A 27,852-nucleotide genomic window follows, 5' to 3' on the forward strand; every position below is an offset into this window, starting at 1 on the left:
GCTTTTTTGGGGGGTTGGGAATAGTCCATTATGCACGATTCAACTTTTTTAAATCTCCTGGATATTTGGAATGAATATTAATATACTGTTTGAAATTGTAATAGTGTGACTGCATACAGCCACATATCTCAGCATCATAAATACTGAGATTCAAAAAAAAGCACCACTGAGAATCTTGTAGGATTCATGGGAAAAACACAAAGSAGAACCAATCTTTCTGTTACTTATAATAGTATTTGTCTTTCTTATTTTTCCAGAAATCAAGTGACAAGCCTATATATGCAATCTACAAATTAAATACAATACAGAAGGCTATTTGGAGAGCGACCACTTTATGCACTAACATCCTTACACTACATGGGACTAATCTCATACAGCCTGTGCAAACAAGCAKTATTTACAAAATGGTCACTGAATATTTTAGAGGTTTGTTGGACTGGCAGCTGAAGTACTGAAAACAATACTCTTCCCTCTAAATTACAAAGAACACATACACATCAAGTAGATTCTTTATTAAAAAAAARCGTATAAAATCTTGAGTAGAATGTAAGTAGCAACATCTTTTTTTTAATTATTGTTCAAGTTGCTGCAACAGTCCACGCCAATCCTATCTTAAATTTTCTTTACAAGCTTTAAATTATCATTGACATAATAGCCTGTTCTGCCTAATGAAATGAGATTGTCTGAAGCCTGTATTGACATCATGCCACGTAAGCTTAGTATCACTGTTTTATTTATTACCATAACTTYCCTTCAGAAATCTTTAACCTGGAAGTGTTCTATCCCCCAGCATTTTACATCTGAGCATCTCCATGATCTTGGGAAAATAAAGAACATGGAAGAAAAAGGAGTAAGATAAAATCACTTGAAATATGCATTTGCAGGGAAGTTATTAATTTAGCTTCTAATAAGTACATTAGAAGTGTGAGATGCCCACTTTTTCTAAATACTGCTTTTTCATGAGAACAGCAGCTTAGTCCTACTCAAAGAGAGCTTCACAGAAAAATGAGGAGTTAAAGATAGGAACATCAATTCCCTATCTCCTTTGAAATATGCAGTATTCCTTATTTTTATTTATGCCCATCGCCCTCAACCATCCAGTCTCTAAACTGCTTCTCCATCAAGCTTCTGGCTCTCCAGTCACCAATGTTTACAGTGGGGATGATCTTCTGTGGCTTCAACCATTGAACAAAACGCTTCATTTCTAGGTAACTGCTGTGTTCACTGTAAGGAATCCCTGAAACAAAACAAATCAGAGAGATCTGTCAGTCTACTTAGCTTGTTGAAAAAATACTTTAAAGAAGCCTTCCAGCTAAGAAATACTTTAAAGAATGTTTTAATTCAAACTGGAGATACAAGGATTTTAGCAAGGGTAAAATGAAAATCTAGACTTTATTACTGGAAAAAATACCTAGCATTCATTTTATCAAGTCAATTATCAAACTGAGCAACACATAATATTTGTTAAATTAACATTAAATTTTTAAAAGATTTAGTTCTASTCTGTGGGTGGAGTTAAAAGGAATAGGAAGGCCCACATTCTCAAGTGGAATGACATATGGAATGAAATCCTGACTCTGGAGCTGCACTGCCACCATCATTAGTGGGGCCAAGACTTCATTCCTGAAGTCTTTGCTTATATTAGATAAAAATCTTTATTTGCAAGAGGACAGTAGGAGAGGAAAGTATGTAAAATCKGTATTTACAGGGTTTTGGATTACTCAGTCCACAAACCTGTCCTGGAGAGATCCATCTTTCAGTTTCTCACAGAAGAGTTATCAGAAAGCACTGGTTACAATGAACAGTAGGAGTTTCCCAAATAAAGATATGAAAACCATCCATACAAAATTAAATGCAGAGAATCTTTATCACACTTATACCATATATGGTGATCCTTCCTCTCGTCTGAGGTTTGATATCCACCAGTGAAAGGCATGAATCTGAGTAGGTCCACCCAGTAGGTCTGAAAGCCAGAACTTGATCAAAATGCTCAGAAAACTTATTCAAGTGATCTTGCAAGCCCTGTTAAAGGAATACAGCATATACTGAAACCTACCAAATAGCTCATTACTATAAATGGTTGAGAATTTGGTAATGAAGAGACTTCAGACTAAATTTTATTTTTAGTAAAAAAAAAAAAAAAAAAATCTTTTAATACCATTTTCCTTCAAATAAATAATGACAAATATTTACATTTGCAGAGCACCTTATACTTTAGGATCCCAATTGCCTCACCTGAATACAAACTTATTAAGAGCGCGCATTACTGATCAGAACACAGAATTCTGACAGTCACATCCTCTTACAGATCTTGAGGAAACAGTATAATTGCACCCAGGCTACTCATTTCCTCCTCTCAGCTGCAGGTCTGCACTCCAGCAGCAGAGTTGTGAAAGCCTGTTTCAGTAAAAATTGTCTGTTTAAAAGTGACACCGACATTCTGACATCTGCCTATGCTCAGAAGCACTCAGAGATAAACTAACACAGCAAGTCAGTGCATGAACTCAGTAAGGAATCTAGGTCTTGCTCTGACCACTAACCAAGCTYTACCACACCTCCAGTCACAATCAGAAGAAAACCACCTCACATCAATTCACTTTAGAAAAAATTAAATTGAAACTTTTTCAAGTTGGCTAAGCTAGCCTTCAACATTGTTGAAGGTAGGATAGGGAAAAAGATGAGAGGCAAGTACAAGGAATATGCAATCCCACTTTTGAATAAAGTGAAGTCAGTATTATTTCAAAACAAAAATAGAAAATCTATTTCATGTGTCCTGTATAAAAACTTAAAGGCACATTCTCCATTTGAAAGTCCAAGATTTTAGTTCTCCAAAGCATAAACATTATGTTAGCAGCAGGCAGAGGAATGTAAAGAAAATAAAGATTGCCAAAAGAAAAAAAAGCTGTGATAGAACACCAACTAACACGTCTGACATATGAAAAATTGAGTAGCGAAGTGGAAAGCTGCCTGTGACACTGCCACATTTAACAGCACCTTCAATACAACATCCATTAGTAACATACATGAYCCATTAAACTGGGCACATTAAAGAACAATAATGAAAAATCCTACTATAAAACACATTTCATTCAGCAACAGGAATTAAGACTAGCCTCCGTGACTCTTAATGCACTACAGAATTCCTGTGTTCACTAGAATAAAAATACAACTGTAGCATTTTACCTCTCCTTCACGCTTCATTTCAAAAGGACCAACACTGCATAAGGAACAAATCACAAACTTTCATTTGCTTGCCTTGCCTCAAAGAAATCCAAACACAGTACTTCAAATACAATGATTACAACATTAACCAGTCAATCGGGTGAGCAATGTTAACACTAATGATGCAATTTCAATCTCAAAAATGTGTGTGTGCATTCAATCACAGACATTTTTGAAAATCCCACCTTAACGGAAGCACATGATATTACTTGGATAAGCAATACAAAAGGGGTGCACAGTTTMTGTGCCACAAAGACTTAAATTCTCTGGAAATGTTCCACTGCATATTCAAGTGGCAGAAGTCTCTACTTTTCACTGYTACAAAAAGTTGTTTGTTGCAAAAGAAACATATATGCATTTTAGAAAAGATGGCATCATTCCATGAAACAAATGATTACAATGCTTATTCATAACAAATACATCTCAAATACACCAAGTTCTTTTATTTTTTTTAGCCAATGATATTCTAACAGCTCCATATTTTTAAAATGGAAAACATATTCCCTTGCTAAATCAGCCTCCTTCAATTACCATAATCTTTTACCTACTGCATTGCTAAAGTCAGCAGTAAACTGAAGTGGCTTCCATATGGTATAAGAAGGTTCAAATACGATTAAATGGTTAATTTATCAGCTCTAACACCACTTAACCTCACTCGGTTTATTCAAAAGGAGCTATTCATGAATATATATAGTGATCTCTATATTTTACTGAGGTAAAACCCAGCATTGCAGTGAAATATCACATCTCTTTGGATTAGTATTTTTTAAATCCTTCTTTCTCATGCATCACATCCACTTTCAATATTGCAGCAATTAATGTTTTGTTTGTCATTTGTTCAAAGGATATCCATTAAGAACATCCAAATGTTAATCTAGAGCATGTCACCTCTCTTTTGACCCCAGTAGTTACTGAAGAAAGTTTTATTTAAATCCAATTCCATCAAGTCCTATAAATAAACTCCTAGAGAAAGACGGGGACATATGTTAAAAAAAAAAAAAAAATCAACAGTAGTATTACAACACAAAAAGCTTATTCCTTTGCCACTGTATCTCCCCTGCCTCTGATCCCTTGATGCTTTTTCTTTCTACTTTTACTTTTCAAACTTCACACACATTAGGCAAACACTAATTTTCAAGCACTGGTTCTCTTCAAGGGGGCAGTCATAAGGCCTAGATTAAGTACATTAAATCTGCTGATAGTTGGCCAGGTATTTAATATTACAGACAGGACTGCTTTCATCCTAACTACAGATGGTGACTATCCACACAAATTCAGCCAGACAAGGATGTCACATATAAAGAGAAAAGACGTACCTTCTTTCTAAATTTGGACTTCTTCAGTAAATTTTTGGAACATTGATACAAATCTTGATGAAGTGATAGAATACTGCACTGCATTTATTATTCAAACAAATATTTGAGGATAAAAAGTGACAGAAGCATTCAAGCCATGTAACAGTCTCCTCCACTGTGGATGCATTTGTATAGAAATGTGCACATCTTTACACAGACAGCTCAAGCATGAAAGGAAGTATGCTGCGCACTGGATTTGTTGCCAGGTATTTGGCTAAGTGAAAAGCTAGGTACAGCAATATAATTCTGAGGATGCTGGAGGTTTACAGAAAAAAGCTTTCAACCTCTTCTGTCATAAAACCACCCAGTGATCAGTCTTTTTTTCATATTGGATTTAACACAATTGTGTGTTAAACACTAATCACTTTTTGTTTGCTCCAGCTCTAGGCAAAAGGCACTCAAAAAAAAAAAAAAAAAGTAACTAGGAGAAAGATAGAAAGAGGTTTGCAGTTTCTGTATTTTCCAAAGTGCCTGTGAAATTTAGGTGAGTGAGGCTCTCTTGAAACAGTGTCTCTTGAAACAGTGTCTATAAATCATATGTGAACAGCTAAGCTGGTTGTTCACAAAAAATAAAGCAGCTGACTCCAAAATGAAAAATGATGTTCGAYAATACCCCTGAAAATCAACATGTAAAAGAGCAGGAAATTTCAAATAACCCTAAATYTAGAACAGCTGGATAATGCCACTAAGAACTTTTTTTTTTTTTTTTTTAAAAAAAAGCAACATACACAGACTGCAAAAATACTTCTAAAATTTAAATATATATTTGTAAAGATAAAAAACTATAGTTATGTACATTAAATATATATATTATATTCTATATATACATAAGCATGAGTTATAACTACATAAAATTATTACATAATTATATATTACATGATTATTCAACTATATATATATAGCTGTAACTTAAATTTAACTATACACATATTTATAACTTATTTCCCAGCAATTTGGAGGAYTGTCATCACTGGAAACTTGAAGCTGAGAAAAAAAAGTTTATGAATACAGTARAAGACCTGTGAGCAAAGTAAAAGTAGAATCTTCTTGTAACAATGAACTCATTTTTGTTAAGAACTCATGAGTTAAATTAGCCCATTCCCTGATAGATTGAATTAATATTTGACAAATAGGAGCAAGTTAGACTCAACYGAGTAGAAAGGAAAGCTGAGGCTAGATTTGATCTTGGGAAGTCTCAGCTCTGGAAACATAAAGCCTTCCTTGGCTGGGTACAGTTTTATCAACAGTTATCACAAACTAGACTTCAGTCATGGTAAGCTTGTGTAGATTATGCAGCTTCTTGTCTGTCCTTTATCTAGAATCAGATCAGAGAGTATTTTTAGTAATATAAAGCTGAAGTATCGCATATACAGCTCTTACAGCTATCAATTCTGGAGCACAGAGAGTGTTAGTAAACAGGACAATAACAACAAAATCCTAGGGTATAAAACTGGAGCCTCTAAGACCTATTATAATATACTATCAGGATCTGGCTTTTTGCATTCTATTAAAAAGGCAATTGATGTTAAAAAAAAAAAATCACAGCTCTATTCAACTTACTAAATAAGGACTGAATCTGATCTTTTGATTGAGAATACTCCCATAAGGATTTCATGGATTTGTAGGTTTCTCAGCTAGGTGAGTAGATTAGCCTGAATTAAGAAGTAGGACTGGGTTATTAAGTAAAGCTAATGACCAAATAAAATATAAGAGGTAGAAGAGACCTAAGAAGAAGCTAATGAAAGCTAAGGCTTACTCTGCTGAAAACTATTTGGTATTTAGTGATGAGGTCCACTAACAGACTCTGTAGTGAGTCAGTAACTCAAGATGAAATTGTGTAATCTAGCACACAAGAAAAACACACAATCAGAGATAATGACATCAAGATTTACATGGCCTATAAAAACAAGATGTATCATTTGTTATTCTTTAACTAGAACAAGGGACTCCCAGTGACCAGATAATATATCCTCAAAATACTGTGTTTCTGAATTCATGTTAACTGATGTTGCTGGAGCAGACAAATAAATGGCTGTATGAATTCATCTTTAAATATTTAACATTCTCCACTTCTTACTGATACTACATATCACATCTAGTTATTGGCCTTGTTGGAAGATTAGTACACTCTGGAAGTCCACCTGGCATAACTAGTTTATATGGACATAATATTACCAATCATAGCTGCAGATCACAGTCAAACTTCATACGTGACATTAAAGCCCCAGAACAGAACACTGCAGCTGTTATACCAGTACTGTAGTGCCTCAGTCCAAAGGATGTYTGTGCCTTTATCTTTCCCTGGGCCTGATGTGGGTCCGGGCATCACTCCTGGCAAGCTGCAAATTTGTCCAGAATCTCCATTCTGAAAGACGAGACCCTGCTAGACAACACAGCCACTTCCTTCTGAGAAGTAAGGCTGTCTACAGATCCTTGAAGTTTATGCACATCCTCTACCAGAAATCCAACTGCTGAGTACTCTACAAGCACAGGGATACATGATAGAAGTATCACATAACAAACRCTCTGCAAGAAACTAAAGTGTATTGCTGTTTATTAAGATAATACAACACATTGAGCTGAACAAAATAAATCYATATGGATTTCTATTACTCATTTTCTCCCCTACTACAGAAAAGATTATAGAATAAGTTTAAGCCATTAAGATACTAAGTTCCCTCTCCTACAGCTCCTGTCCAAATCATACAGCCATTTTTTTCTCCTTTTTAGGTCAACTCCGACCTTGGCTGGTCCTGCAGCTAAATACTATGTTGTTATGAAGGATTTGCTTGAGCTCACTGAGTAGACCTAAGGCAGAGCAGGAAAATGAATCCAAGTGAGAAACACTGCAGTGATCATTTTTTTCCCCCTCTTTCTGGCTTCCTTTAAACTAGAGCCTGCTGCTTTGCTCTAATGCCATTCTGTATTTTGGGGTCTATTTAAAAAAAATGTTTTCCCACGAATCTGTCACCTTTCCCAACTAAGAAATTCCCACAGAAATCTCCACACTGAAATCCCAGTGTCTCAGTTCTCTTGAATAAAATGTCACTAAAAGTCAGCTAAGATGAAACAGTATCTTAAACAAAAACTGTTTTATTTCCTTTTGCTACAAGTAGTAGAGAAAAGTCTTGTATGTGGAAAAAATAAAGAATGTATATTTACGCGGTGTCCTTCAACCCACTCAGTGCATATACAAACTTATACACAAACAAGTGTATGTTGTACATGAGTTTTCACTGGTTTCAAGTTTCCATATCCCCATCTTTGATCTTCATCATGGGATGAGAGAGAATATTATTTTATCTGTTGAAACTATGTGGTAAAGCCATGGAAATAGAACTGAAAGGAACAGGGAGAACTCGATTCTTTCATTTTGTTAAAAAACAGATCGAAAGTTTGCAGTGCTCACAGGCTGCCTCTAAACAAAGAAATCTTCAGACAGAAAATCCTTCTAGTCTTTTTCTACATCATACAAGGTAAAAAGCAGGCCAAAAACAGGGACTAAGTGTCACAATAAATTAATTGTTAATAGGATAGATCCTGCAGTCATTACACAAACCTGCTTCAAAAAGGCCTGCAAAGAGCAAGCCTTTGAACAAATCTCATCTCATCTTGTATGAACACTGCATTAATGTGAAATTACACTTTCTGTGCATCATGTTTGAAGACAGTTATTAATACTTAATTGCATCTCATTTTCAAGGTATTGCTGTATGTCAAAACTTTACTAAACAAATATGATCTGACAGGTGGTTAAAAAGCAACAGACAACACAGGTTGGAATGAGCCAACAACAAAGTTTGCCCTCAGGTTAATTAACATATAATATTTTCTAAACTTACCTTAAAATTAATTTGCATCATAGGAAGAACATGAAGCAAACTATTATCCCAGTCCATACTGATGAGGGAATTAACAGCTGCTGATTCCAAGCACTGCAGTGTTTTGTATTTATCACGGGACATACTTGCTTTTGAGCCCAAAACTTCAGCAATTGCTTTAGAATTAAGTTAAAAAGAAAGAAAGAAAGAAAAAATGTTAAGTGAGAGTTCTTATATTACTTGTCTTGGAGATATTCCTAGTTATTGCACTGGAACATTTTTACTATTTAAAAGAAAACTCATATTCAACAAGATACAATATTCCATGTTCTAAAATTAAAAGTAGAAAACTGTAATGACTTCAAATACACAGCTTCCTATATTTTAGTTCTAGAATTCTAGGACAATTGGAAAGAGAAGCAGAATGGAAGTACATTCTTCAGTTACAAGGTGTGTTTTGGGGATGAACTGGTATTTATTTCAAAGAAGCCAGAACTGTGTGTACTTTTTGGAATATGGGACGAACAGCCCAAGTTAACTACAGACTGAATTTCAGAGAAAGTCTTGCACTGATGACTTTAAAAATCTACTCAGAAACACAAATAGCACACAGCTGTCTGCTCTAAAAAAATACATTCAGTTAATTATTATGGTTCCTAATGATGTAATTGAGTGAAGCATAGCACACAGATGATTTTCACTGACACGGAAAAGATATGTTTTGTTTTTGGGAATGCTTTGTTAAAATTGATCCCATTAAAACAAAAAAAAAACCAAAAAAAAAACAAAAAAAAACCTTGAGGAAAAAATGTGTTAACAAGACAGATGGTTCAAGAATAATTAAGATTGCCCCTTTGCTGTTTCTTGACAACATTTGAGATTATTAAAACTAAAGGCATTATGAAGATTTCATTTATGGTTTTTAAATTATTATCAGTGCTTTTCTCACCACCACCACCAAAGCTGTTCATTCATCTTAGTATCTGAATAGACATTTCATACATTCTGGGGGCTGTAAATATAGCAGAAAAACACTCCTTTCAGCATGCTAAAGCGGGGGGGGGGGGGGGGAAAGACTGCTGGCAGAATTCTACTAAATATATTTTTCTTCTTTATGTGATATTTGACCATCAAGCTTAAGAGATCCTGTAAAGGTCATTTAGAACAGATTCACACAGGTATTTAGTCATTTGATGTAGTATATTTATTTTACATACCTAAAAAAACTTTTTCTTTTCCAATAGAATAGGTGCCACAGACAACTAGAGTACGTGGGTTTAAAGTTACTGTTTCAAAAGCAGTATTCACAGCAAACTGGATAACCTCTTGTTGAGAAGGGAAAGTATATTCAGGACTACAGTATCTGAGGCGTAGAAACAAGATGTTTATGTTAACACTTTGTTATACAAGAACGAAGGCATGTTAGTTTTCCTAAAAGACTTTTAAAACTTCATGCACAGAGGATTACAGAAATGAAAAAGGTGTTACCTATCAATGTAATTTCAAACTATTGGCAATCTGTTTGTTAGAAAACACTGTGGTACCCAGATGAAATTGTTGCAATAAAATTTATGTTCAATATATGCATACTTTTCTATATAACTATTCACTGTCTGAAACTGACACTGCATTTTGTCATTTTTTTCTTTTATAAATACCAAATGCTCTTTCAAGTTAGATATTTGTATCACATAATAATTACATCTTTATGGCTATTTTCTGTCATGCACACAAACCATAACATAAAGTATTATTCATTCACAGAAACATATGGAACAGAAATAAAGACTGCAGCTGGGCATTAGTCATCATATACAGAGAAACAATTTTATATAGATGAGTCAGAAGAAGTTCTAATGAAAACTTGGAAAACTGACTTAACTATTTTGCATTCTTTCAGTCTCTGAATTTTCTTTTTCCTTTTTTCCACAATAGATCTGAATCTACCTAAAACCATTTGCTCCATAAACCTCTATTTTTAAAGTTGAACACTCAAAATATGAACTTTGACATCTAGAATTTAATATCACTTATAAATAATAAGGCCACTCTGGCAACTTTTCCACCACCCACTGTTATTCTCACTCCTATAACTTATGAAGAGACCAGACATACATAGATTTTTAATAATTATCTGATTTTATATAACATTGAACACACCTAATGGAGTGTTAAAAACAGAAAGGTCATTCATACTACAATTTATCTGATTCATATAAAGTCTTACTCAACTGAAACAAGGGTTATATTGAATAAATAATAATAATAAAAAAAGACCTACGTGGTATCAAGGTAAAGGGTATGGACTTTTCGACCAATCAGAGGAGGATAGCGCTCCATAGAAGGATCTGCCCTAAAGTCTCCTGTGTGTAGAATAACATTTCCAGTAGGCAGATAGAAAAGGATCATTGTTGCACCCGGACAACTTAAAAARAATAAAAAAGAAAAAGGAAAGAAAAAGGAAAAGGAAAAAAAATTTAATTTTCTATATCGATGAACTGCCTTAAGACAAGAGGTACACTGCGCTCCAGTAGCAGGAAGGCAGAGAGAACAGATTTTTAAATTATGGGTATTATATGCAGGCCAGGTTTGCTAGAAATTCCTAATTTCTAAAGGAAATCTAAGGTTATCCTCATGGCCATTGACAAGCTAACTTTATTTTTTGGCTAAGATGAAAAGAAGAAAAATACATCAACAGTAAATTAATCAAGCATTAACTGCTTCTTTAGGATGCTCTGTCTTCCTCTAGGTATGACACAGWTGCTGCCTCAGTTCCAGTCTCTGTGGTTTCCATTAGACTCGATTTAAAGAGGAAACAGCACGCTAAAGATTCTTATTTTGGAGAAACAGAATTGTGTTATTGCAAAAGCCATCTTCACTCCTTTAGAACTTAAAGCTTTTGCTTTTAAATTCTATTTGCAGATTTTAAACATTATCTTCCATCCAGAATTTACTGATTATAAACACAATTCTTTTGCAGGCCACAGCTACAGGGAGTCCTTTGCATCTTCTCCAGTTCTTCACTAAAAGCGGGTAAATGCTCAGACTGGGAAATGAGTGGGACTATTTTGAATATGAATCATCCATAAAGGATAAACAAAATCTCAAAAAAGAAACATTGTCAAGAATCAGAGCTAAAAATGACAGAATTGGTAAGCGCTCAAAAAACTTGAACTTTGTATCTAGGGTTTATATGCCTTTTAAATTGAAGCAGAGGATTGAGGAGCAAATCAAGAAAAATGAGAAGCGTCCAAATTACATAAGCAACAAGGCTTCTTTCATTCCCAGAAAGGGTTCTCAAAGGACTTCATGCAATCTTATTTCTCCAACAAAAAACAAAACCAGAGATAAGTAATATTCAAACCAGCTGTGACACAGTGCATTTCAATACATACTTTAGGGAAAGAACTTTTCTTTTATCTCATAGCCAAATAAGGCACCAAGAGGAAGAAGAGCAAGGGCACAGGACTGGAAGCCAGAAGCTACTGAATACTAATTGAAACATTGCTATATATGCTGCCAGTGTAAACCTGGGCAAAATCTAACCCTTTGTCACTGAATCCAATAAAAATCTTGTTATAGATTTCAACAAGGTTTAGAGTTCAATTTTTAAATTGTTGGTTAGGATGGCTGGATGAAAATGTACCAGGATCCAAAGTACAACACTCTTCTTTACCTGAAGATTTCACTATCTTCAGGGGAAATAGAACATATCTGAAACCTACCTACCGAAACCTAGCGTACACAAAAATCAGGTCAAGGACGTTCCCACTAGACACCAAAGACTGAAGTGTCCAGACCACTGGAAAATCATTCAGCCTCTCAGCAAATGTAAAAAGTTAAGGAACTGTATATGGATGACACCGTGGACTCATTACAAGCAAACAAAATAAAGTAAAAGCTATCCAAAAAAAGCCTAGGTTTCATTTTTAAAAGCAACTCAGCTATTTCAAAAGCTATCTACTTGCAAGAAATTTAGGCTCCTATGCTCTTAAATTACTTCTGAAATAAAAATTTGTGTTATTAAGTTAACCCAAGTATCTGAAGTATTTTTGGCCTTAATTTTTCAGGTCCACTGAAATCATCAAGATCATGAAATCATTAACTGTGTGTGTATATATGTATATATACATGTATATGTATATAGCTATTTATCTTTAATATTCTATATATACAAACACTGCTCAACAAACAAAACGATACATACTGATTGGCATCAAGCAACAACACTTTGATCCCATTTACTATACATTCTGTGTCCATTGGCAACACGTGGATGTACTGCTCTTTGACTCGGAGTTTGCTCTTCACCAGATTGCCAGTTATCTGTAACGACAAAAGGATTTAATATCAAACAGATACAAAATCTTCAAATTTCTCCCCTCTCCCATTATTTATTTTAGAAAAAAAGGCTTTCTAACTCAGCCAGTCTAGCTCAGAGAGAAACTATGAGATCCTGGTATAATCAAGCCTTTCAGTAGCATTTCACCCCTCAAAAAGCAAAATGAAAAAAAAAATGCCTTAAAAAAAAGCAAATTTTTTTAAAAGCAAACTTAAAAAACCCTGTCAATGGGTTATGGATCAGAATCAGTGAGGAGGTCCAAAAAGGATGAGCAGGCTGGTGAACATCCGTTACAAATTCTCCAGGCAAAAAGAGGAGGGGTGTACCAAGCCTTTTCTGAGTAATTGAAGAAGTTTCCAAGTCAAGGCCTGGGGGACTGTGATTACCCAACATCATGGGGGACTGTAATCATCCTAACACTTGCTGAAAGGACAACATGGTGGGACACAAGCAATCCAGGAGACTTCTGGCATACATCAGAACTGGTTCTGTAGGGACTGATTAGGTGAGGTGCTCTACTGCATCACAAATAAAGAGGCGCTGTTGGAAATACAATAGTCTACGGTAGTCTCAGCCATTCAGAAGGTTAAGATAACTACATTTACTTAATGTGGAGAAGAGATGGCTTAAGGGGAATCTCACTGCAGTCTTCCACCATCTGAAGAGAGTTACAGAGAAGATGGAGCCAGATTCTTCTCCATGATGCACACAAAAAGAACAAGAAGCTATGGCTACAAGCTGCAAAAAGAGACACTTTGGTTGAATATAAGGAAGAAGTTTCACAGAGCGGGTAAGCACTGGAACAGGTTGCAGAGAGGTTCTGGAAAATGTTTTCAGATATTTTCAAAATTTGACGGGCAAAGGTTCTGAGTGATCTGATCCAACTGCAAAGTTAGCCCTGCTTTGAGCAGGAGATTGGACTGTATGATCTTTAAACCTATTCTCTTCCATGTTATTTAGTAAGGGAAACTTCATAAATCTTCCTTATCAGACAAATCAGGATAAGAAGATCTCTCACCAAAGGATCCCACATTCATCTATATGAAAACTGTGTATACTACCCCAGAAGTGGAACCTCCTCTTCTACATTTATCATCATCAGTATAACAGTGATTATAGTTGCATATGGATTTGATAATGTCTAGTAATCTTGGAAATTTTACCTTATTACAGTAGATTGGAAATACGAAGTTTTTTGTTAGCCCACAATAGTGATCAGAATGAAAATGAGTGAGGAAATAGGCTGTACAGCCTTCAATTTCTCCATACTGGAAGGCATCAACTGTAAAACCAGTTCCTACAGAAAAAGAGGAAGAGAAGTGAGTCAGTAAATATGCATAGTTCGGAACTGTTTTCCATTTTGATTTTTTTTCTTCCTTCTTTTCTTCCAAAAAAGAAAATACAGTTTAAAAAGGGAATATGGTTACAAGATATGCAATTAAAGAAAGCATTTAAAGATGAACATGGCTTGCACATGAGTTAACAGTCACAAGCACTTTTCATTTATTAAAATAAAGCTTAACAAAATGTCTGTGCACAAACAGCTTTACAGGCCACCCAAATATCTATTGTTCATATGTCACCTTCCAGAGATGGCAACTGGTTAAGCAAATACATCTATCTATATTCAGCTGGTATTTCTGAAAGTCCATGTAGATTCAAGTCTAATATCAGCATCTTAACACAAAATACAACAGACAACTACAGCTTAAAAAAAACACATTTTGCAGTCAAACTGTAGTTTTTCAACTATTACATGTTTAATTTTTCTCCTAAAACATGCTACTGTATAGTTATCAAGCAAGTGATCTGCAGTCTTTTAATACATTTGCTGAGATAAAACTTCACTGATTGGCCAATGTATATTTTCAATATGGCATTGTTTGTATAAAGCTGCTGTACAGAAACAGCTGTATAAAAGATAGTCCTTTTCTCTGCAATTTTTTTTTAATTCAAACATATTGATAAACGGTCCTTTTACATTTGACTCTACTTTCTCAAAGCCGTAAAATATCGCACAGAATTAATCCATCTGCTAGCAAATACTTTTAATTTTATTTTATGCAAATTGTTCAGCTCTTCCAAATAGAACTATTTACTTGACTCTAGAGCTTTAAGTACTTGCAGCTCCAAAAAAAAACCCCACAGCAGTCCAGAAATTAAAAAACAAAAGCCAAAAAATCCCCAATTGTTAGAGATGTATCAAGTTTTAAACTTTAATGAGACTGAATCACAGCAGGTCACAGGATAAATGCATATATCAGCAATATAGAAAATAAAGTCAAATATATTTCAAGTGTATTAACAAAATTCAGAATAAAAGTGATACAGAAAGATGATAGCAAATCAGCTTGAAATTTTTACTGTAGGAATCAATCCGCCAACTTTATTATATATAGAAAATTCTCTCAACCCATGGAACCCATGATACTGTTATAACTTTGCAAAGGCTTAAAGGTCAGTCTCCAAAAAGCAGCTAGGCATTTAGTATCACAAATACATTTCTACTTTGCTTCTTCAAATTTCTATCTAGGGTGCTAAAATCAAACCGTACAACTAAGACAGACCTTTAGTAGTAAACTGTGAGGGTCTGAAGTTTTTTAAGCTGTTGATCCATCAGCAGCATCCTGTATCTCTGATAATTGTTTGAGATTCTGAGAAATTCTTGGCTCTTTCCCTATTTTTTTTTTGTTTTTATAGTTGTAACACTTAATATTTCTAATACTACTTGTGAATTCCAATAAAAATGAAATTCAGTTTTTTTATTTAGTGTAAGGAAATAATTGCTATTGACAGACTTATTTTCCAGGCACAAACAGAGTTATATAAAAGATTAATTTGGGGAATTAGAAGAAGGGAATATTAAGAAGGGATAGATTCAAAATAATTTAAGAAAGTACCTTTGTCTTTCGAAGCTCCTTATGTTTCTTACTCTCTTAAATACATTTGAAAACTTGTCTTCGAAATCATTTTTCAGAGACAATTATTTCACTATACTGACAAAGCCTTTGATGATTCTAATTCTGCCATCAGCTCCTGGAGACCTACACTTTCACAAAATCCGATCGACTTAGGCGGGAAAGGAAAATTCATTAGGGACTGGAGTCCCTAATTGCCCCCTAGGGACAAATGGTTACAGAGAGTAAAGAATACTGCCTAAAATTGTGAGGAAAAAAATACAACACTCCAGACAGATTAATTAACCACTACAAAAGCAGGAACTATCTCTCACCTGGTATTTTCTTGTAGAACGGGCACTGTTTTTTCCTTGTTCTTTCCTCTGTAGCAGATGATTCTCTAAATTTTTTTCTCCACCTTCGTTGGCCACCAGAACATGTATTTGCAAAGACTCCATTTTCATTTGAACGTTCTGTAACTGTTTCTACATCCTCCACAGATCCTTCAGCTTTCCTTTTGCACTGTCTGGGCCTCTTTCTGTCGGGAGTAACTGGACTCGATATCTGTGTTCTTTCACTTGAACACATCTCTTCTTTGCTTTCCTCTTTTACTTTGGGTTTTAACCCAAAGAAAACACCAATGTCCATTTGTTTGAGTTCTTTGGCAGAACTGGATTTGGTATTCATACTCGCTAAAGAAACAAACTGCACTGTTTTAGAGATTGGGCTGGGACAACATACAGCAGCTGTATTAGGAAGATTTCCTTCTTTCTCCATTACTGACTGCAAATTGTCCTGGCATACTGCTTTTTCAATTGTGTTAGCAGTCATTTTATTTGTAATAGTTAACAGGTTATTTGGGTCCTTCAAAATATTACTTTCCTGTGACAGGAGAGAACTAGCACCTTCTCTGACTTGCAGCAATGGCTTGTCAGTAAGAGTCACATAGGCAGAACCCAAAGCACAAGTAAAATGGTCTTTAGACTCTTTATTACCTGCATTAGCAACAGAGGAAATCAATTCTGACTGTTCAACCTCCTCCCTAATTATATTATAATTAAGAAGAAAAGAAGATTCTGTGGTTAGCACCTCTTGCTGATGCTGATTATCTACACATGCTGAATTAGAGAACACACCATTCATGTGACCCCAAGAAACAGTTTTTACACTATGATCTAGATAGCTTGATGTATTTGCTTTCTCACAGTGTTCTTTTCCTGTTGTGAAATTTACCATTTTAATACACTCATACTGATTCATCTGCTCTAAGAGAAGCCCATCAATTTTTTTAAACAATACATTGTTAGATTCTTCATTTTCAGAGCTCTGGACTTCAACTAATTTCTTTTGTGACACTTTTACTTTCTTCTCCTCCTCAGCTTCCTCTTCACTTTCCTCACAAGTACTTAGTGGAGAATAAGAAATTTCACAGTCACTGAAGTCAGCTTTTGACTGTAGCAGACTTAGCTGATTTGTATCCTTCTGACTATCAAAATCTTCTCCTATTTCACCTTCTTGAAAGGATGCAAAGTCATAAAATTCAAATTTGCAATTATCATCTCTGGTATGTATAAATTGAAGCTTTTGTTGAGACTCTTGAACGTTTGCAGAAGTACTTTCAGTGGTCATATTAAGAGATTTCATTTGTGTTGAACTCTGTACCATCAATGTACGCTCCTCATTTGAGACATTACTGGATGGCTTCTCATTTTGTGAGAATGCCTCCACAAGAGTTGGAGAACACGTGATCTTCCTCTCTGAAGTGTATATTGAAGAGTTTACAAGATAATCTCCTGCCCTGCTTGCTGCAAGTAGAAAATGGGTATAACGCTTGTAGTGGGATGGAATGGTAGAAGTACATAGTAAACCATCAGGACACTCTATGAAAAGTTAAACAGAGAGCACTGTTAATATCTTCATAAAGATGTGCACTTGGCACAAATATTAAAATAAAAATTATATATGTCTTTTCATTTAAAGGCTTTTTCTTACAGAAGCAGTCATCATAGGATAAAAAGCACAAATACAAAACAATCTTCAATCAGCCAAGAGCTCCTGCCCTAAGCTGGCTGAAGACTGCTTCCCACCTAAAACTGAATAGCTGCTGTAAACTCAACACTAAGCCTGAATTAATATACCCATCTAACAAGGAGGGTGTGTTAGCTTGTTCCAATGTGCTAGCATAATTACACAGCTTCTAGTTTAGAGCCATCCCATGTGCAAGCAACGACCTCAGAGCAGTGGCACTTCAAAAGGCAATAAACATGTTTCAAAACAAAGCAAAGCTATGTTCTGAATCAACCTGAAATTCCATTTCAAAGTTGTCCAGTGGGTTACATATTAAATATATAAAATTAAATTAAAAAATAATTACTTATGTGCAAAAAGTATTCAGGATTCAGATGCCAAGAACACCTGAAGACCTTCTTGTTGAAAGTTTGTTGGCCTAACTTTTGAAAATTTAAAGGTGAATGCATAGAAGAAATCAGATTTTTCATTTCTTAATTATAGGAGTAAGAAATGGAAATGAAATATTAACATCTGCCTTAGGTTAAGAACACCAGCAAACTCAAGATTAAGAGCTCCTATTCCATTGCTCTGAAGGTAAAGCCTCGAGAAAAGTCAGTCCATATGAAATGGAAAGTGATTGTATTAATTAACAGTAGCCTTTACTTGAAGTTTTCTGACTGTACACCTTCTGTTCTTCAAAAGTTATGAGGTATATTAACAATGTAGGTTGGATGCCTGGATCTGTTCAGATACTTGTAAATGCATGGCACTTCCTCACATAAAACTAGCTATTGGAATGTTTCAGAGTTAATTTCTCTCGTGAACTCAGAAAAAAGTGTGAGATCCTATGATCATGCCTTCACATGGCAGACAAGTTTCACAGGCACAAATATAGGAATGTTCACATATAATTCTGTAAAAAAACTTCCAAAATACACTGTGCCAGGGGTTAACACTTCAAGTACATCAGCCTAACCAATTTCAGCTTGCAACTGTCCATAGACAACTGGAAAAATTGCACAGCAATGTGGATACGCAGTAACAGAATTCACACCCAAGGAGAAATAAATTGTTTCCAAAGTAGCCATCTCTTAATTGAAAGAGGCTTTTTCTCAACATTGACTAATTGAAACAGGTGTCAAGATTGATCACGTCCATTTTTTTTAGAGTGGTAAATACGCAATATGCTGAATGCTTTTTATTTCTTAATTAAAGCCAGTGAAAGGGGACTTTGAAGAACAACCATTAATCTTTATCAATACTCCACAGAGTTTTGAAATAACATTACTATTTTCGTATCAGTTCCATGTTCTTTATAAAGAATCCAAAATCTGATATGAAAATAATGCTGACAAATGATCAGTAACAACATATACCAACTACCACCTCAGATTTTGAGCAAAATAGGAAAAGTAGAGTTTACAGCAACATTATGTGATGTGTCTTTAGCATCTTTTTTTAAAGACCTTTTCTTATGCTACTCATACCTTTTTCCATGGATCCTGGAGTATCCAAACATTCAGCAACATGCCACCGAGGTGTCTGGACTAACAATAAAGAGAAAGGCATCTGACAGCTTGGACAGTATCCATCGTGAACAGGCTTTGCATTTTGTGAGCTTTCCTCTGTCAGGCTACTAACACTTTCCTGGGACTGCACAATAGTATCATCTTTACTTYGATCTAGATCTTGATCTGGTGTTGATCTCTGCTTGCTTTTCTTAACAGTATCAGTTTTTTCCACCGATTTTTTTTTATTTCCATTTCCCTTTCTTTTTGGCCTGCACTTGTCACTACTTATTTTCTGCACAGCTGTAGAGATGCACTCTGAATTATTCTGACGCACAAACTTTTGTTTTCTAATGGATTTGTATTCCCAAATGTCCTCTTCCAGTAAAGTGTCTTCAGACATGGCAACACATGAAATATTTTCCTTGCTCTTTGGCAGCAGTCCTCTAGTCTAGTTTTCCTTCTGTTAATATGTTTTCTCTCTCCCCCTTCCTTTACTAGCTGAAGAAAAGCACTTGACCTCCATTTTAGAAAAGCAAGACTGGTCCACAAACCAAACAGCGACCCCTGATAAGATAGAAGCATGGTGGCTCCTACCCTAAAAATAATTTAAGGAGCGCCTCTCTGGACATTTGCAAACCCAGCTGTCAAACAAAACCCGACGCTGTAAGATGCTGAAGCATTCGCAGAGCGCGCCATTTCCTTCGGTTACTCCTCTCGCAAGCACCTAACCCGGCCTCGCAAGGCGAAGCCCAGCTACCCCCGCCCCCGACTGCCACCTCGCTGGCCGAAGCGGGGAGGATTTCAACAGAAAACGACGCAGCTGTCCGCGCCGGAGCCGCTGCCAGGAGCCGCCACCCGCCGAAGGCCGACACGGGCGGCGCTTCCCGCCGGCGCTGCCGCGCACCGCGCCCGCCGCCGCCCGCCGCATTCGCCGCCGCAGCTTCGTCACGACGGCCGCCGCTCAGCTTCCTGGATCTCCCGTAGCTTCCGAAAAAAATWAAAAGCTCTATTTAATTATTGGTGCCGTGCTCGGACTGTATCTCCAGCCCCTCGATTTTCAGGTTTATTCCACTTAAAAATAAATCAGTAACTGGGCGGGAAAAAAAAGGCTCTGCTGAATCTGCGGAACTGAAATCACCACTAGGGATTGTCTTCGCGAATATGCTACTGCCGAGAATATTAGCGCTATATAATAACACGGGTTTATTGGAGGCGGTCGCCCTTCAAGACACACGGTTTATTTCGTGTTTGTGATTAGGGGATTTTTTCTTTTTTTTTTTTTTTTTTTTTTTTTCCTTTTTTTTTTTTTTCTTGTTTTTCCGTAGTTTTTGAATATGGGAAGGGGAAAAGGCAGGGCAGAAAGGGCGGCGCTGCCCGTGCGCGGGCCCGGGAGGCGCCATGGCGGCGGCGGGCCTGGCGGCGCTGCTGCCTGCCCAGACCCAGCTGGAGTACGCCCTGCTGGACGCCGACGCCGCTCAGGAGAAGGAGAACTTGGTCTACCAGTACCTGAAGAGGATGGACAGCCGGGAGCGGGACCTGGCGGTGCCCGAGCTCGGCAGAGGTGGGTGGCGGGACCCGAGCGGGCCAGGCCCCCCCCGCGAGCGGAGCGGAGCTCAGGCCCGCGGGCGGCAGCAGCTGCCCTCGACCCCCGGGTCTCCGGACCGCCGCCGGGCCCCGGGACCGAGCCCTGGCTCCCGCGTCTTCCTTGAAGCCTTGTCGCCTAGAGAGGCGTTTTACTACGGCCCGGTTAACTTCAGGCCTCGTTAACTACCTTTTTTTTTTTTTTAATTTTTTGAAAAATAAAATACTTGTCCTCATTGCAAGAAATGTCCTGAAAGAACGAGCAGGAAAAGACGAGTGCAAAGAACCCGTTTATAAGTGCTTTGCTGATGTTTGTAAAAATGTGTTCTTTAAAATTTGTCTTCTAAGTCTCTGATATGTAGCTTCACTGTTTTATTATTTTTAGTGAAACATTTCTCCTCTCTGAAACATTTCTCTTCTCTGCAGTGTATTGATACCGGCCCTCAGCCACTCAGTGGTCTTGCCTTACCCGTTCTGTCAGCTTCCTCTTGAGCTCCTGTAGTTTCATTGCACCCTTTGAGATGTTTCCCAGCTCTCTTCCTGCTTCTTAACCACATTTGTCAATTTTCATGTTTCTGATTAATACAAACCATGCTGGAGGTATTTCCCTTTCGCACACTTCTATATCTCTTTTACGCTCAATGTGAATCAAATGTTAAGTTTTGTAAGATCTTTTAAGTCCTACTCGGAGTCCTGATAACCTGGTGAGACACTCTGGATGCATGAGAGCTCACGAAAGGAGTTTACAGGACAAAGACCTAAAAAGATAAAACTTCAGGGTTAAAATCACATATCGTGGAACTGAATTCTGGCTTAACTAATGAAGTAAAGTTGAATACTCTTTCTGTCTGGATTAGGATTCCTGAACTTTCACGTTTGTCGTTAGTGTCATTTCAACTTTCAGCTTTTTTTTTTTCAGCTTTTTTTTTTCCAGCTCTTGTGTTCTTTTCTGAAAGCAGCTCAGATAAATAGTCAACTCTTCTAAGTTGCAGTATGTTTTGATGAAAGATGCTGTAGTGAAAAAGGGAGCAATACCATAAAATAAATAACCTACTCTTTTAAAAACAAAACATTTTTCAAACTGATGCATAATTTCCTCAGTGTACAGTTTACTAAGTCTTATTATTGTCACCAAAACAATGACTGTGTGTGAATCCATTTATGCTTATATCTATGTAAGCAGTGAACAACCCTTCTCTTAATGAAGCAGAAAACAGACTTGAGTAGCAATAACTTGTTCTGGGGATGTGGGAAGTAAAAATTTAGTTTGTTGAAACTGTCGGGGTGGAATTTTTGGATATTTTTAGGTTCCCAAAGCACACTTGTACATTTTTTTTAAAGTAGCTTTTCAAAAAATAGTTTGGTTATGATATATCACACCTATATTTTCCCCYTTTTTTAAAGAAGTGTTGAGTGATAATAAGGGCCGAACATATTCTAGGATTTTTATTTCCTGCCTTGATACCATTTTCTTATGAGATCAGAGGAATATCAGTTACTTCTTTGTATGCACGTAAAATGAGAAAACACTGCCTTAATGTCTTGTATCAGGTGGTTGAAAATAAACAGAAGTAGTACCAGCTATATCTGAAAGGGTTTTAATTCTTCAAAATAACAAATAACATCATTAATTTATATCTGTTATTTCAGACTGTTCAATCTCAAGATCAAAACTCTAATTGCAGAAATCCTTCAATAGTCTTTGATGTTAGTTCTTTACAAAAATGTAAAATCTTCAAAAGTTCAGCAGGTTTTTATTTGCTTACTAGYATGTATTTGTTGAATTTTAAATAAATAAGCATTACCCATATAACTTTCTTAGGGGTTGGATAATGTAGATTGTGCTTTACAATAGATGAAAATTGTTCTGAGGCTTGCATGTACTTTCCATTAAAAGGTACCTATTTAAATATATAATCTATAGTTTCAACATTACATTAAATCTTGTTAACTTAATAATTTTGCTTAACAGTACTTTATACCTAATAAATTTTGTTTGCTAATTATGAAAATTTGTAGAGCATAAAGGTGAGTTTGATAAATGTAAGACTTCTGTTTGCCTTCCTACCTGGATAGAAAGTGATGTTGAACATTTTTAAACAATATTAGGAATGTTGTCTGTTTTCATGGTGGTTAGGTATAAAGGTGTTCCTTGCCCTACCTTCCCCCCCTAATTTGGATACCTCTGTTCTCTGAATTCCAGATTTACAGTGGCTAAACACTGAAAGTCCCATTTCTCTTCACAAAGACCTTTGTGGAAAAGTGGTGGTGTTGGATTTTTTTACTTACTGCTGCATCAATTGTTTGCACTTGCTGCCTGATCTCCATGCCTTAGAGCACCAGTACTCTGATAAAGGTAAAAGTGCTTTGGCTTGCTTAGAGTAGAATTTCCTGGCAGTGCTGCAGGTGGAGTAGCTGAGTCGTTTTGCTACTTATTACTAAAAGCTGGCAAAATTTCAGGGGAGCCTAAATGTCCTATAATCTTTTATCTTACCTAGTAAAAGTGACTGTACCCTCATCACATTTTAAAATGGAATTAAATATGGTAGCTATTGTGTCTGTATAATTAAAGAATCTGATCTTACGAATACAGCTATTTGAAAATGCTACACAAGGATGTAAGAAAGCYGCTCAAAATTAGTATATGTATGTAACCCTCTGCATTTGACTTAGGAACCAGCTCTGAGCAGGACATAGTACAGATAGTAGAATCGATGTAGATAAAACTACCCCCCACACCCTCTCCCGACCCACCCTGTTCTAACCGAAATAGCAAGATACATAAACTTGATTTAGGATTCTTTTGGTATTCCCTGCAGCATCACCTTATTTTCCATTAGTAGTCATCTTTGCTCCGGAGAGAGATTTAAGAACATTAAATTCAGGTCTATGAAAAAACCTCCATCACTCTGTGATTAAATAAAAATGCAGGACAAGTACTATTTAGAATTTAGTCCCTTGCTGTTATGATGACTAGGCAGAGGTGAGATTTATTCTTACAGAACGTTGCAGCAGCCACTAACTTACCAGGGATAATTTAGTAAGCTGAACAGTGAGACTTGAAAAAATATCACCTTCAGTCCTCAAAAAAATATATTAAATATTATAATAGAATAGCATTACTTTATAATGCTTAATAAGGTTCTGATTTTCTATTAGCCTTTCTGATTGGTTTTCATTTTGCCAACATTTATTTTCATGTACTACCTGCTTTTACTAGAAAAAGAAATCACAGTTTTTCTGTAAGAAATATCACTGTATATTGCAGCATTTACGTAGTGCTTTACAAAACACTTAATTAGACTGATTTTTCTGCCCTGAAAAACTTAGCTGTTTACTTCAGATTAGTTAGAGATGTGCTATGATGGTTTCAGATATAAGGAACTTAATATAATGAAAAAACTGGCATTTTTAGGGGAAGGGAAGCTCTTTTAAGTGGGGAGGTAGTTAACGAATTATAAATGGGCTGCTCTAAATATCAGGTATGCTGGGAAGAAGGTCTAAATTGAGATTTCAGAAGATTACACTGATTAATGATAAACATTCTGTACTATAGTGTTATTGTATTCTGTAATACCAGTATATCTCTCATATCTTTAATCTGTCTTTTTAAGACCAAATTGTTAAAACAGTTGATTACGGAAGGTTGGTTGTTAACAACCTCTYCCTACAAACTTGCTCGTTAAAATACTTGAACAGTTCTATTTTCATGTAGAAAAGGCTAAAGCATTCTGAACTGAATTTGTAGTCCAGTTGTTTTTTTTATATATAATTTGAATTATATAAAGCTTCCTGTTATAGGAATTACTACTTGAAGAAAATACTTTGCTGATAGATGATATGTCTTTTTTGTATTTGAGTTATCCTATTGTTTCCTGCAGGAACTGGTGATAGAAAAAAGATATTTGGGATGAAAGTGGAAAACTAAGGTGGAGATAGAAGGAAATGAAAACAGATGTGTGGGATGTTAAATTTAATGTGGTAGGTAAAAGAGGCTAGCAGCTGGATTCAGGAAGAGATTAATATGTTTGTATAGTTCAAACAAAAAAGGAAGATAGATTTTTTTTTTAACTGTATTTTTCCCTTTTGTTTTTTTTTTCTGTTATTTTCATGTGTATATTGTGAACCTTTGATAGATTTTTAAATTAAGTATTAATTGCATGAATTCTAGCACTGAAGTAGTATAAAGCTATAAATGGATATATGCATGTATACAGATACCAAAGCAATAGAAGTCGAGGGTTTTTTTAAGCTGTAGACAAAGACAGGGTTTTATGTCAATGTGCAATGGCTGCGAGAGCTGGGCCTCTTCAGCCTGGGGAAGAGAAGACTGAGGGGGGATCTGATCAATGTGTATAAGTACCTGAAGGGAGGGTGTCAAGGGGACGGGGACAAACTCTTTTCAGTTGTCCCATGTGACAGGACAAGAGGCAATGGGCAGAAATTGAAGCACAAGAAGTTCCACCTGAATGCGAGGGGGAATTTCTTCCCTGAGAGAGTGACGGAGCCCTGGACCAGGTTGCCCAGAGAGGTTGTGGAGTCTCCTTCTCTGGAGATCTTCAAGGCCCGCCTGGATGCAACCCTGTCTAACATGCTGTAGGTGACCCTGCTGAGCAGGGAGGTTGGACTAGATGATCTCCAGAGGTCCCTTCCAACCTTACTGATTCTATGATTCTGTGATCTTCTCTAAAGGGGGAAATTACTTACCAGTCACCAGGGAAAAGAGGTGAGGAGAGCTAGCTTGAGAAAGCTGAGAAAATAAAGGTCAGACAAACAAGGTTAAAGAGGAAAGGATATCTGACGTATCAAAAAAAAAATCCATATACAGTAATGCAAGTGTCTTGGTGTTCAGTGCTTTACACTGAAGTTCAGTCTGTTTTAGTTAAGGAAAGTCCCTTCTGTTGGGCGGAGGGGAGCAGCTTCACTTTCAGTTGGATGGTTCTGCAGTGTTTGTCACCTTGTGATTACACAAATGCTAATTTTGATGCAACTGAATGGCAAAATCACTCCTTTTGAGAGCTGCATGTCAGGTTAAATAGATAGTGAAACTGCAGCTTTACCAAACTTTACGTGTATAAATATAGGATGTATTTGCACGTTTCATCTATATATTTACAGTGCAATGGAAGTGAGAGAGTGTGCTGACCTAGCAGATGATATTATTTGGAATGGAAACAATCATCTTATTTTGCTAAAGCATTTTGTCTCAAAGTGCTTTTAGATCTGTAATCTGTTGTTGGAATATCTGAAGGAATGTTTCGTGTATTTTTCTGCTTAACTGAGGACATGTTTTGATATAGATATAATTCATAGCAGTGTCTTTTTCTTTGACTCGATATCAAGTATATAAACATTTGATATTCTGATAATGTTTTTATTGTTCTTATGGTGTAAGTACCCTCTTACGCAGGAGTATGTTGGAACGTCAGCAATGTGATAATCAGACATGAGATATGCAAGCACAAGAAGCTGTTTTAGGATGATCATAACCGTCAAATATGTCTTTGTGCATATGTACACATTTTTATTGTGTGGAACTTCAGTAGATTTGTCTAGAAGACTACTTTCCATAGAATTAAATAACTGCTTAGCATCTTTATCTGATATGCTCTTGCTGCTATCTTCAGTGGTGCTATTTCTGTTTTCATAGTGACATTCAGAAAGTTATTTTAAACCTCAGTGCATATTCGGTTCATGTTATCAGCAGTCCAGAAATGACTTCTATAAGAGGGAGTACTTTTTATATATTCAGAAATAGCTTGGCAGAAGTCCAGTGTTATGCTCTGGTATAATCCTGCAAATAAAGCATTTTAAATGGTATGCATATTAATATACCCTGAAGTAACATTTGTGAGTTCACACAGGAGTTTTCCTCATGAGGTGGTGTTTTGTCTTATTTGCGCTGTATAGGTGTTGAAAATAGAGTTATTCTAGCTTTGTTGATACTTTGGAAGGACAAGTGTAAGCACTGCTGCTGATGCTATTACAGTGGAATTGTTTCACATACCTTTGGAGTTCAATGGTTTACAGTATTTAGGACTTCAACTATCTGATATTGCAACATGCTGTACCTGCAGGATTAACAAAGACTGTATCAGTTACAGTGGTTTTTGTAATCCATGAACCTGTTTTATTTAGCTAAGTTTCATTGCTCTCCTACTGTGCAGTTCTTTATCCTTTTCTGTTCTCATCTTGAAATACTGCCGTTCCTGGACGTGCTACACTTCTCCATTGATACTGTGTTATGGTTGAGGGAGGAGAAAGGCTAGAAGAGAAGAATAGTTTTCCATTTTTCTGTAACCAAAGAAAAAGCCAACCTGAGATTGAATTAGTTTTTTAGGAGGAAGGAAACTCCTCTGAGCTCGAATAATACAACTATTTAAGACTTGAAATAACTGCCTTTCGTATGTTTCCACCACAAAACCAACAAAGTAGATTATTTAAAATAAAATATGGATTTTGCTGCCAAAACAATAATGATGCTGGCAATCCTCAATTATTATAGAGATTTGCTCATGTGCAAGCAATAGAGTGTACATTACAGCAGAAAATTTCTTTTCTTGAATAGGTGTCAGACAGCCATACTGTATCTTGGAACACTGAGTCTCTTTTCAGAACAAGGGAGTATTTATGCTTTTTTTTGTATTATATACTATAGTAAAAAAAGAGAATAATTACATTTTTCTGTCAACTTTTTTGTATGTGGTTGTATTTCAACTATTGTTGTATGTGGTACTACGGGGTAGTCAATGATCTGTTTTAAGTAACTATAGATTTAAGCTTCAAAACTTTTAAAAGTACAGTGAAGGCACTAGAAATGGCAGCATAGTTGTTCATGGTGGGAATGCTTTCACAAGTGGAGCTGGATTTTTACATTAGAAAATAGAGAAATTGAATGTGTGTTCCCATACTGCCAGCAGTTTGGAACAGCAAAGAAGAAAACATACTGTTAGAATTAGAAGGAAAACTGTTGAGAGGGCAGCTTAGATAGCAAAGCTGTAAGGAGATGTAAGGATTTAGTAACAGCTGAATTGTAGAGACTTCTTACGTGTGAAAAGGAGAACCTTAAACTATACTGGGTTATGTGTTTTTACACACAAAGTTTATTAAAAA

At 36.2% G+C, this 27,852-nt stretch overlaps 2 protein-coding genes across 4 annotated transcripts in view; one reads left to right on the top strand and one right to left on the bottom strand.

The window, feature by feature from the left end:
* Nucleotides 1-214: 214 nt before the first annotated feature.
* Nucleotides 215-20,078, bottom strand: DCLRE1A (DNA cross-link repair 1A). Its single transcript, XM_085319056.1, has 9 exons — nt 19,135-20,078; nt 15,973-17,517; nt 13,904-14,037; nt 12,606-12,724; nt 10,680-10,823; nt 9,616-9,761; nt 8,420-8,574; nt 1,881-2,022; nt 215-1,237 (listed from the first exon to the last, which is right to left on the bottom strand). The coding sequence occupies exons 1-9, from the start codon at nt 19,556-19,558 to the stop codon at nt 1,071-1,073; spliced, it is 2,976 nt and encodes a 991-aa protein (XP_085175182.1). The 5' UTR covers nt 19,559-20,078; the 3' UTR covers nt 215-1,070.
* A 406-nt stretch (nt 20,079-20,484) lies between these two features.
* The window catches only part of NHLRC2 (NHL repeat containing 2), a 41,198-nt gene continuing 33,830 nt past the window's right edge, over nt 20,485-27,852 (top strand). For 2 of the 3 annotated variants that reach the window (XM_085319131.1, XM_085319130.1), the window contains exons 1-2: nt 20,485-20,719; nt 22,943-23,095. In XM_085319131.1, coding sequence (XP_085175257.1) covers nt 20,557-20,719; nt 22,943-23,095 — 316 coding nt within the window. In that variant the 5' untranslated portion in view covers nt 20,485-20,556. The remainder of the gene's footprint in view (nt 20,720-22,942; nt 23,096-27,852) is intronic. The other variant, XM_085319132.1, reaches the window with a different exon arrangement.

Source organism: Rhea americana, unplaced genomic scaffold, assembly GCF_003343005.1.
Source record: "Rhea americana isolate MKP2758 unplaced genomic scaffold, rheAme1 scaffold_57, whole genome shotgun sequence".
NCBI lineage: Eukaryota > Metazoa > Chordata > Aves > Rheiformes > Rheidae > Rhea > Rhea americana.